A 12205-nucleotide genomic window follows, 5' to 3' on the forward strand; every position below is an offset into this window, starting at 1 on the left:
ATCGGCTTTCATTTCAGCAGTTACCTGAAAATAATATTTCCAGCCTTGTCAGCTTTCCACGCTTTGATCAGTGCATAGTCTCCAGTAATGGCCTTTTCCATGATGTAGTGCCTGCCATTGAACTCCTGCACCTGTGCACAATAAAAAACACAATTTGAGGAGTGAGTGGCACTGGATGCAGTTGAAGAGGAACATGTTGACCTGTTCTACAGCATAGTCAGAACTGGCTTTAAATGCTATCTGCAACTAGATTTGTTTTTTCATTAGTTTGAGGGAGAGTCATTACAGCAAGGTTTTTTCACACATGAGAATGAGCAGCACAACAAGCATCCAATGGCAAAATTGTGCAAAAACTGGTTGAACACATGACTAGAGCTACATTTGAAAATGTGCAAACATGAATTATTTCATATTGATTTCTCTCATTATTTAAATGTAGTCACTTTAAGTCTGCTACTATGCAAAAAGCAAACTAGTCCAACACGTCACAATTTTAGTTTGAACAGGTTCATAACAATGCAGGCTTTCTTCAGACATGCAATTTGTGCTATACACATCTGGTGCTGACTGCAAAACCCAGAACACCATTATAATGGTCTAGCCAATAGCACTTTCTATGAACTGCACCTGAATTTACACATCAAACAAACCAAACTCTCGGGGAATGTGGCCTTAGGTTTGGAAAAAAAGAAAGATTGGATTGGGCTTGATGTTACAATTACCTGTCTCTTCTCGCTGGCGATGGCAATGCTGCCGTCTTTGTTGTATTTGATAGGAGAGCCTCCCTCTTGGATCAGTGTGCCATAGCCTGTGGCTGTAAAGAAGGCTGGAATCCCAGCACCACCAGCCCTGATCCTTTCTGCTAGAGTACCCTGTTTGGAAAGATTTGACTGATTAGGATGAGACGCAACATATAAAGGCTCCACTGCATGACTGTGTTGCTCCATAATATATACAGTGGTAATATATAAAATTGTGTGTCTGATTATATATGGGTATCTAACATTTAACTTCTTGAGTAAATTTGGTTTTTTAATGTGTGTTTTAATGCGTGGATATATTTTTTTATTTGTTTGTGTGAAAATGCATGTGTGTTTTCTAACCAACCTGTGGTGTCAGTTCCACCTCCAACTCCCCTGACAGATACTGTCGCTCAAACTCTGCATTCTCCCCGACATATGAAGAGATCATCCTCTTGATCTGCTTGGTCTGAAGGAGCAGGCCCAGGCCAAAGTTATCCACTCTGAAGAAAACAAACATAACTGACTTTTAGATGAGTTAACTTACTTTATTTAAAATATGCCAAGACAGAGAAGCTTCACTGTATACTAGAAATGTAATAATTTATGCAAAAAACCCAAACACATTTCACAAATAAATGAGAAAAAAGAAAAGAAAAAGAAACAGACCAGTTTTAGAAAAAACAGGGCCTGTATTGATGTTCATATTCTGTATTGACACTGTATTCACGTTTCTTTAATATGTATTGTAGAAAGAAAAAATGAACCATGGTATATATATGTTTGCTTGTTTTATTGCCTTTTCAAAAAGCATAGTGTCTCTCTAAAAGACCCCAGAAACTTGTGTTAGGATCAAAAACAAAATACAAATGGTGTAAATGGCATTTTACTTAATTCCAATTGGTCCCCAACATGTCTAGGGGTAAAGCAGGGTAATGTACTCTCTGCAACACCAGTTACATAAGCGCATAATTACTCAAAACCTAAAATTCATGCCCCGTGGGATGTAATCTATATTAACGGCTCTTGTTAATGCTGATGATCAGTTGGAATGTGCTGTGAGGTGTCATGAGTTAAATGTGAGGGCCCTTCTTTATGCAAAAAAATATTGAAGTTATTTTCAATGCAAACAGAGTCATGGATAAAACTAAATGTACCAATTTCAGTTTCTCCACGTACAGTAATCTCAAAAAAGCCTATGCCTGCTCTGTGTTTGGACTATGCTGCTGTGGTGTGGGGATTTGAAATGTAAAAAGGATGTGAGCAGGATCAGAATAAACAGCAGACGTGTGGTCTGTGACAGCAGACGTGTGGTGAGAACCCCTGTAAAGTACGTTGGGCTGTTCGTATGAGTCAATTGTTGAACAGAGTGCCGGATATGAACAAAAGCAGACTGTGAGAAAACCCTCACGTGCTGCACACAGCGATACATGCACACTTTATTTAAAAAAGACAGGTGTGAGGAAGCTTACACTTAAAAAAAAAAAAAAAAAAAAGTTATTTAATCAAAGATTTTGTTTATCAGCTGTTTAGAGAAATAATGGAATTTGAAAAAAGGCAAAACTTAGAACATTTGTATTACTCATAATTTGAGTTTAGCACTGACAATTACGTGACATTCAATCTGCCAAAATGGAAACTTCCAGAAGTCTTTGTGTGCCCAAGTTAGGCATCTTGCATTATATTTGAAGCCAGGATGCCGTCTGTACTGAAGAACAGGATTGGCTATTTTAATAATGTGAGTTAAATGTAGTAGAAAATTAAAACACTCACACTGATTTGTATTCTACTTTGCATCATAATTTCAGAAAAAGGTTATTCAGTAAACCTTAAAAAAAGGATAACTTTCTTTTGGAAGATACTGGAATTATGAAAACACTGTTTGAAATGCTGCTCACTGATTATCCATTCAACTTGACAGAGTTTGAGTAGTTGAGCAAAGGAGAATGCAAAAAAAACTGTAGTGGAAAGTTGATACAAACACTCAAGGCTATAAGTGCTGATAAAGGTAAATCTATAGTGACTCAAATGGTACAAATACTTATTTAATTATTTTGTGCTACATTTTTGACAGTCATTTATTTAAAGTTTGTATTTGAGATTTGTTATCACTTTGACATCAGAGCATTTTTTCTACTGACCAAAGTAAAAAGCTAATTTACTAACTTGTCTTTTTATAAAAGGATGTCACACATAATTTCAGCAATCATTGTGATTTTACAGCGAGTAAAACTTTATATCCCCATTCCTAAACATACTGCTGTGAAAGACCTTCCTAACTTTTGTATGACCGAGGAAAGTTATTGTGTTACCAGAGTTGTTGAAATGCTCATAAAACAGGGCAACAGCGATGAGAAGACTGACTGTTAGGCTGGTCAGTAATTAACCTTTGAAGTCTTTATAAACTTCATGAAACATACATTAAAACTACAACTTTAAAACCACCTGCCTAATATTGTAGAGGTTCACCTCATGCCACCAAAACAGCTCTCACCCATCGAGGCATGGACCCCACAAGGCCTCTGAAGGTGTCCTCTGGTACCTGGCACCAAGACCTTAGTAGCAAAGTGGGGCCTCCATGGATCACACTTGTTTTTCCAGCACATCCCAGAGATGCTCCATCTGATTCAGATGTGGGGAATTTGGAGGCCAACACAACAATTTGAAATCTTTGTCATGTTCCTCAAACCGTTCCTGAACAATTTTGTCAGTGTGGCAGGGTGCATTATCCTGCGGAAAGAACGCACTGCCATCAGGGAATACCGTTGCCATGAAGTGGTGTGCTTAGTTTGTAACAATGTTTAGGTAAGCGGTCCACATGAATGCCAGGACCCAGGGTTTCCTAGCAGAACATTGCCAAGACCATTACACTGTCTCTACCAGCTTGCCTTCTTCCCATAGTGCAGTTCCCCAGGTAATCGATGCACCCAGCCATCCACATGATGTAAAACAAAACATGATTCATCAGACCAGGCCACCTTCTAACATTGCTCCATGGTCCAGTTTTGACACTCACATGCCCACTGTGAGCGTTTTCGGTGGTGGGCAGAGGTCAGCACTCCACTGCTAAACTTTTGGAGACACTCTGACCCAATCATCTAGCCATCACAATTTGGCCCTTGTCAAAGCTGCTTTATCCTTACGCCTATTTTTCCTGCTTTCAACACATCAACTTCAAGAATTGACTTGTTGCCTAATATATTCCACCCCTTAACAAGTGTCACTGTACCAAGATAATCACCATTATTCACTATGGTTTTGGTTGATTGATAAAACTGCTTTAAACAAAGTATTGTCTTGTGCCACAGGATAAGATTAGTTTCCTATCAAATATCTTATCAAGTATTTCCCATCCTGTCTGATTGCATGCAATATTTTATTTTTTTAAGAACATGGTTGAAAGTAAAATTCAATTACAAAGTTAATTTGTGTAACACTAAAATTGCAAAAAATCTGAGTATGTAGAATAACTTCTCTACAAAGATTAAGATAAATACATACTGCTCTGTCTCTGCTCCTACTAATCGCTGCTGATAGGAAAGCTGAGCTTTACAGGGATTGGGTTTTTCTTCCTCTTTGTATCCTGACAAGCTGAGAACCAGAAACCACTGCTTTGTCCTTATTTCTAATCTTAGGTCAGCTGACAAGATATGTAGGCCACGTGCACTCAGAATACCAAAAATAGATAACTGTGTATTACCCTGTCACACACACTACTGATGTTGTGTGTGTGACAGGGTAATACACAGTTATACTTGTGTGTGTGCATATGTCTGGGGGCTAACATTTTGTCAACTTTAAAACCAAGTATCTGTGGTGATCTTTAACACAAATGTTGCTGCCTTTTATACAGAATTCCTTAAAGGTATTTTTGCCCTTTACTGGATAGTGGGCAGTTTAGAGGCCAGCAGGAAACAAGGTCAACAAATGCAATAATGATCCACGGCTGGAATCCAACCAGGGCCCTTGCGGTTATGTGGCTTGCACAGTAACCATTCAGCTACCAGGGCGCTCCGTGTGTAAAATTTCTGAAGCACGTAATTTAAGTAAATATAAAGCTGGAGGGGGAGGTAGTCGTTCTATCACACCTCAATAATCTGCGCTGATGTACAGTTAAATCCCTCTCATCTCAAATAACACTATATAAAGAGCCCACTGTGTCAGTGTTCTGTGAAGTAAAATGGCCGCAGTTCCCTACATTCACTCAGTAGTGGTGAGACACACACAGCCAGAAGTTTCCCAACAACATACAAAATACACTTGCATCTCACTTTGACCATAAAATAGGTCAGCAACAACAAACACTTCTCAATCTCCACTGATAAACAAAGTCTATTTCCTTTACCAATACAGAATCCAATCTTCCCAGTGTGCCAAAATGGTAAACACATTCCACTTACTTTTTGTAAAGATTCATGTGAGGTCATTAAGGAAAAGACTTCCAATCACAAAAGTTGATGTGTCATATTTTTATTGCCTCAACAATCTATTTCATTGCCTCTAGCCAAACACTTGTAAAATATAAAAGTGGCTGGTAGAGTTCAGAGACAAAATAATGATTTACTATTGAGTGGCTGGTGAATTTGAACATATTTGTCAGTGTCTGGAAGACGATATTTTTAAAAGTCAATTTCCTAGCTGTTATGTCTATTGTGAAGACCTCACATGACCGTGTCTGCATTATTCCTTATTTCTGAGATAATACAATGTAACATGGTTAAAAGGAAATCTTTGAAACTACAAAGCACAACCTGTTTGGCAGGTTTCATTGAAGAGTTTCATTATAATCAGTTGAGACATTTAAAAAGGAGCATGCAAAGTAAAGTTTGTTTTCAGCTCCAGGGAACTTCATTCTAAAATTAAATGTTATATAACTACTTCTATCACCTTCTAGCACTGGTGCCTCAGAGCCAGGAATTTTAAACAAGATTAAACTGTGAACAAGAAAACCAGATGTATGCTCAGGCCTGATGGCTTGTATAAAACAAGAGTAATCAATTTGAACGGTCATGTGTAACACATTCATGCCAACATTAATGTAACTATCAATTTTCAACTCTCCTCCCCTTGTTCCAACAGAAGCCAGATGCATGCCTGCCTCTATCTGTAAGCCTCCTTCAAACCAGTATTCACAAAGAAACATATCAAGTGAGTGCTCAGAAACTAAACAAAATAGACAGTATGGTCACTATTTTACAAGCAATGGCTTAGATCCACAGGGAAAGGTCAAGCACAAACACATGAGCAAACATTTCAGTATCTGTTGCAAGAATCAATATCCACCAGAAATTGAAGTCCACAACAGAAATCCGGTGAAGAATAACTTCTGTGAAGCACACTAACACACTTCATAGTTCCATTTTTTCCCCCAGACTAAATCAACTACTGACACAGAGGAAATTCAAACAGTCTGTGCAGCAACTTTGATGTTGACCCTTGTCAGCAAGTATTTTCCAAAGATGAATGAGTATTTTACTCTTGGCATTGTGCATTGATTGCAATTTCACAGTGGACCAGAGTTTGCACTTTTTACAGCTTTAGCTTCAAATAGTCTAAGGCATGGAATTCACAAGACCCTCTCTCTATTTTTTGTTGTGTGCAGAGTGCAGTTTTCGAAAGAGACATGCTGAAGATGTGTAGCTTTTTTGCAACATTAAGCTTTTTTGACAGCAAATTGCTGAATGTTTTTCAACATCAAACGCTTAAATAATTCAGTTGTGACGATTTTAATGCACACAGAAAACTGTTTGTGTGGTTTAAATATATGTGTCATTTCAGTCTTGAGACAGAAGAAAGTATTTTATGTTTGCAGAATTTGTTTTATATTTTAGCAAAAGAGAGGTACTGGTCATTGTCTGAAGTGTCAGTGTTGCTATATAAACAATTAAGATAAAACTGTATTTGCTGAGTGGTAATTGGGCACATTATGCTAAACAATGTCCAGGAAAACTGCAGTGAAAAACTCAGTTGCCCAGTTTTGTATTCATGTTGCATTTTAGCCTTGAAAAAGAAATGAGTTTCTCATTATTCTCGTTTTTCCTAAGCACTGAAGCATGAACTCTGTGTTTAACAGAATACATTGCTACAAATAATCATTTGAGGTACCACAGATCAAGCTATGCACACAAAAGACAGAATACAGTATAGAGATCAGAAGCTTATTGTCATATACCAGAAGGGAAAGTTTGTCCTACAGAAAGCTGAGACACACATCACGCACAATGTCACCTGACTACTGAAGGAGTATCTGTCACCGCAATACACCTTTTCATTACACCTCCAGCTCTGATAACTTATCAGAAGTTAACTTCTGGGCATTTCTCCAACTCAGTTCAGCCCGCTATAAAACACAGCAAGGTCACCAATAACTCTCCAATATGAGTTTAAAGCAGGTCTGGAAGGAGATGAAGTAACAACTCAGGCTCAAATCCAGACTAAGACAGACCAGTCACTTGTATTTGGGACACTAATGTCTTATAGCATGATGTGCTATAAGACACTTTTCTGACTTTCCAAACTCTTGTCTATCAACACATTAACTCTTGTTTTTCAAGAGTTTATGTTGGGATTGGTGGAGATGAAGCACCATCATGGAATGCACTGCATGGTTCAGATATATGTTTATATGGGGACAGCTGCAGTATATACAGTATATACAGTACAAGTACAGTATAAACTCACTTTTCACACACACTTACCCTGCATTGTTGCTAACAGCTGTAAGGCCCTTCACTCCGGACTTCAGTAAACTGTTGATAAGATTCTCTGGGATACCACACAATCCAAAGCCTGTGTTGGAGCATAGAAAATAATAAGTGGTGCATATGATATGATGACCCTAGTGACCTTAATACATATTAAACCTTGAAACTGGCCCCAAATAATCGTAGCCCTGCATATGGCTTTACCAAACTTTTCTCCTATTACATGCTAAATTCTCTCCATCTGTTTCTTCTCTTTCATATAGAATAATGACACAGTGGAAAATGCTCAACAATGTCACAGCAGACTTAACTATAAATAAAAGCTTTGGTATCTGTGTGTCCTGTGTGTGTGGATGGTAATCGACCAGCATGTCAGTAATAGTTCTGTGGAAAAGTACAACAAAGACTGACACATTGTCTAATTTTTGACACCTAGGAATTAACTGAATTAGCATAACATTTTTAAATCTGAACTAATTGTAACAATCCCCACAGCCTCTGAATGTGTTTGTGACAGTATATCTTACCTCCTACCAGTATGGTAGCTCCACTGGGGATGTCTTTCACTGCCTCTGTAGGATTTGAGTAGAACTGTGAACTTCTCTGGTTGGAGGTGGAAAAGTAAATCCCACAGGTCTGTAGAAAGTAGAACAAGAGGAACAAGAAACTTCACAAAAATGTGTAATTTTATTTTTTTTAATAACACTCCATCGGCATCTGTTAAGTGACTGTAAATGGATCTGGATGAAAGCATATCAGGCTAATGATTGTACAACTAGCTTGTTAGACCATAAAAACGGCCAGTAGCCAGAGGACCGCTAATATGTTTGTACAGCTTAAATGGTTGAGCCAGTGTATTCAGTTGAGGAAGAGAAAGATAAGCAAAACTGCTGAACAAATCCTACAACAAAAGGAGGAGAGATTTAGGGCAGCCCATAGTCGAGAGCCCCAACCCAACAAAGTTAGCTGATAACTGAGGTTGAGAATTTAAAATCCACAATGTCAATGCTAATATACTAAAATTGTGAACACAGTGGTAAATTATTATTATTATTATTTTTTTTTTTTTTAATATTAGAAATGTTGTGTTTTTCTTACATTTGTTTCGGGGAATCTTCAACATTATGCTGCTGATTTGATGTGCATTGTAGCTCCATTGCCAATCTGTCATATTGACATTTTAATTATGTTGGACAAACTTTGACCACTTTGCTTTGTGATGTTCCTTGCCTCCTCCTCCACCTCAATTATCATTTTCTTTTATCTCCCAACAAAATGAACATGTGTACTCCTCGTTAATGCATTACTGCATTCTTGAAAAAATGAAATGTTTCTCTACCTATTTTCTTATCTGTTCAATTTGGATTACAAGGATTGTTTCATTAAGCCTTCAGGTTCAATCTACTATATCAACTAAAGTAACTGCAGTTTTGACAATTATGTGTTAAATGGGAAACTCAGTTTGTTTATCCATCATTGTCTGAACTGTTAAGATTTTAACAAAACTTGGATGCATATAATCATTTTCTTCCAATATGGTCACTGCTGACATTCACTATATTACTCACAATCTTGTGCATTTTACCACTTCACCAAAATTGCTCTGATTGTTATTATACTATCTATAATATATAGATATAATTCTATTATTAAACTAAATTTGCTCCCTCAAGAATAACTATTTAACACTAGATATCACATTTTGCTTGCTATTTATAACCATGACCTTACCTTACCTTATAGCCTACAGTATCCACGTGTTGGATACTTATTGACAAAATAACAATGATGGAAACACTGTCAAGAGTTTGTGTGTGAAGCTATGTGGGTAGAGGTGAATTATGCAAACACCTGTGACCATCCACAACACACACACCTTAACATGCTGCGGGTTTGAATAATGTTTAGATCATAAGTGACTGATCCTTTTACACGTTTCAAGTTAAAGTAACAGTTTGCAGTAGTACGTGGTGACAATCCTGGACAAATTAAGTTAGAGAGCAGCATGAGGTCACTTCACGTTATTGACGATAAAAGTTAAGTCATATGAGGCAAAAAGAAAATGTGAAAATTGCAAAATCGCAAAACTAAAATCACAATTGTGTTGACGTCAAATAATAAAGATAGAATAATATTCTTGTAATATTGTGACCTTTAAATCTTGCACAAGCGTTTTGCAACCATCTCACCCAGTTAATCCTGACAGCTGGTTAATGTGACCGCTTTCAATACCGACCTTGCTCAATGTGTGGTGAGTGAAGTTTAATTTTGTTCTGCGGGGGCCAGATAGGTTTCTGAAGAATAAAGTCTCCGCTCTGCACAAAGCTTTGAGGGCCGCCATGTTTTGGAGAAACGCACAGGGGATGAGAAGAGCAGAGAGGCAGAGTGATCGCACCAAGCGGCAGATTTCAGCTGTGGTGGGCCACACGACGCCCACTGATTTAATTGGTTAAAAGTGCTTCGGAACACCCACTATTAAGGGATGCCTTATTATGATTGGCTGCTGGGGTACAACAACGCCCCCCTTTTCTTCTTCTTCACAGATAGGCGTAGAGGGCATTGCATTCAAAACATATAGGATAAATAGCTAACCCCTGTCTGTCGAGGGCAGCATTTAACTTTTCTGTGTGCAACCTGCTGGAAATTCATTAGAAGAAGAACAAGAAGAGGGCTTTTCGGACTACGGAGCCCTATTTGATTCAAAATTAAATTAATAAATAAGTTCATTATTATCAAATATGTATCGATCATTATAAAATATTTATCCATTATTATGAAATATAATGAAATAAAAAGCAATTCTGAAAAACACCACTATGAAATAAACTATTATGCAATAAACTATATGATATTCTGAAAATAAGTAACATTAAATTATGATGAGATTATATTTCATAATAATGAATTTATTAATTATTTTAATCTTGAATCAAATAGGGCTTGCTGTCTTCTCATGTGAGCTTCATCTGGAACACAGTTCTGACGGGTTTTGACATTTTTTCTACAGCTGCCATGCATCATAAATAACAGCAGATAGAAATTAATGACAATTTCGTCCAAATTAGTGTTTTTGAGATCATTTCAAGTGTTTCAAACTCTCACATAGTAAAATTATATTCTGTAAAATGTAAAGGACTTGTTTGTACCGATTGGCTAGACAGGGGGGATAGAGATGGAAGTGTGCTGACTAGCAAGGAGAGAAGAGACAGAGAAGGTTAGGTTAGATAATAAAGAATAGTGAATCAGGATTTGTGGTTGATTAGCAAGGAGGAAGTGAAGGGAGGATCCTCCCTTCACGGGATGAAGAGTGGAAAGGCTGTTGGTCCAGATGACATATGTGTGGAGGCATGGAAATGTTTAATGACAGTGGAGTTCTTAACTAAATTATTTAACCCAATCCTGAAAAGTGATAGTTACAAAGGAGTAGAGAAAGTACTGGTACCAATTTTGAAGACTAAGGGTGATGTGCAGAGCTGCAGTAACTACATGATCATTAGCGAGCAGCAGTTCGGTTTCATTACAGCGCTGTATGCTTGCTTTGACAGCGTTGATGGTGATGATGGTGCAGGATTTGTATGAGGGCAGTGCGACAGTAGTGAGGAATGCAGTTGGAGGTCAAGGTGGAGATCGGACTACATCAAGGACCAGCTCTGAGCCCTTTCCTGTTTGCAGTGGTGATCAGACGGGAGTCTCAGTGAGCTATGATGTTCATCTAAGACACTGTGATCTACAGTGAGAATAGGGAGAAGTGGAATTATTCACTGAAGAGGGAGAGAAGAGGAATGAAAGTCATTAGGAGCAACACAGAATACATGTGTAGAGGTAGTGAAGGTGGTTGAGTTTAAATACTTGGGGTCAACTGTTCAAAGTAAGGGCAAGTGTTGAAGAGAGGTGAAGAAGACAGTGCAGACAGGGTGGAGTGGGTGGAGAAGAGTGTCAAGAGTGATCTGTGACAGAAAGGTACTGGCAGAGTGAGAGTTTACCAGAGGGTAGTGAGATCAGGTGTGTTGTTTGGTTTACAGGTGATGGCACTGACAGAAAAGACAGAAGGCAGAGCTGGAGGTGGCAGAGTTGAAGATGCTAAGATTTTCATTGGGGTGACGAGGATGGACAAGATTAGCAATGACAATATTAGAGGGATCCCTTACCCTATCTATAAACCTCCTCTTTGGCCTTCCTCTTTTCCTCTTGCCTGGCACCTCCATTTTAAGGGAAACATGCAGGTGGTTGGCATGACCAAGGAAGGTGCAGAGGACAGGAAGACATGGAAATGGATAATCCATTGTCGTTAGACAACACATAGTTGTATGGGACAGTAAAACATAGAACACTTGTTGGCATTACAGTGGGCTGGACTGTGCTGCGTTCAAATCATATCTGATTTACCTTAATAATAAAATTCTCAGTTGTAACAAATGTGATTTTGGTAAATATATTGAATGCAGTAGGCTATACAGCAGGTTTCTGGGTGGGTGGGGGGGTGGGGGGGGGGGGGGGGTAAGATTACTTTGACACTCAAAGCAACTATTCCGTTAAACTTGAAGCCAAAGGTGCACTACTGTATTAGCCTATAAAAACAAAAAGTAGAAAGTTAAAAACAACATATAACACATAGCTGCATATAACTAACTGGGTTTACTGTTTATATTCATCCAGGGAACTGTATTAGCCTATAAAAACAAAGACTATAAAGTTAAAAACAACATATAACATATAGCTACATATAGCTAAGTGGATTTACTGTTTATATTCATCCAGGCT

The 12205-nt window shown here is 38.1% G+C and overlaps 1 protein-coding gene across 1 annotated transcript in view; it reads right to left on the reverse strand.

Moving 5' to 3' along the window:
* oxct1a (3-oxoacid CoA transferase 1a) overlaps nt 1-9843 on the reverse strand; it is a 49276-nt gene extending 39433 nt beyond the window's left edge. Inside the window, exons 1-6 of the mRNA XM_062417551.1 lie at nt 9681-9843; nt 7972-8080; nt 7439-7529; nt 1108-1243; nt 723-872; nt 25-131 (exon numbers count right to left, since the gene is read on the reverse strand). Coding sequence (XP_062273535.1) covers nt 25-131; nt 723-872; nt 1108-1243; nt 7439-7529; nt 7972-8080; nt 9681-9785 — 698 coding nt within the window. The 5' untranslated portion in view covers nt 9786-9843. The remainder of the gene's footprint in view (nt 1-24; nt 132-722; nt 873-1107; nt 1244-7438; nt 7530-7971; nt 8081-9680) is intronic.
* Between the last annotated feature and the right edge of the window lie 2362 nt (nt 9844-12205).

Source organism: Scomber scombrus, chromosome 4, assembly GCF_963691925.1.
Source record: "Scomber scombrus chromosome 4, fScoSco1.1, whole genome shotgun sequence".
Taxonomy (NCBI): domain Eukaryota; kingdom Metazoa; phylum Chordata; class Actinopteri; order Scombriformes; family Scombridae; genus Scomber; species Scomber scombrus.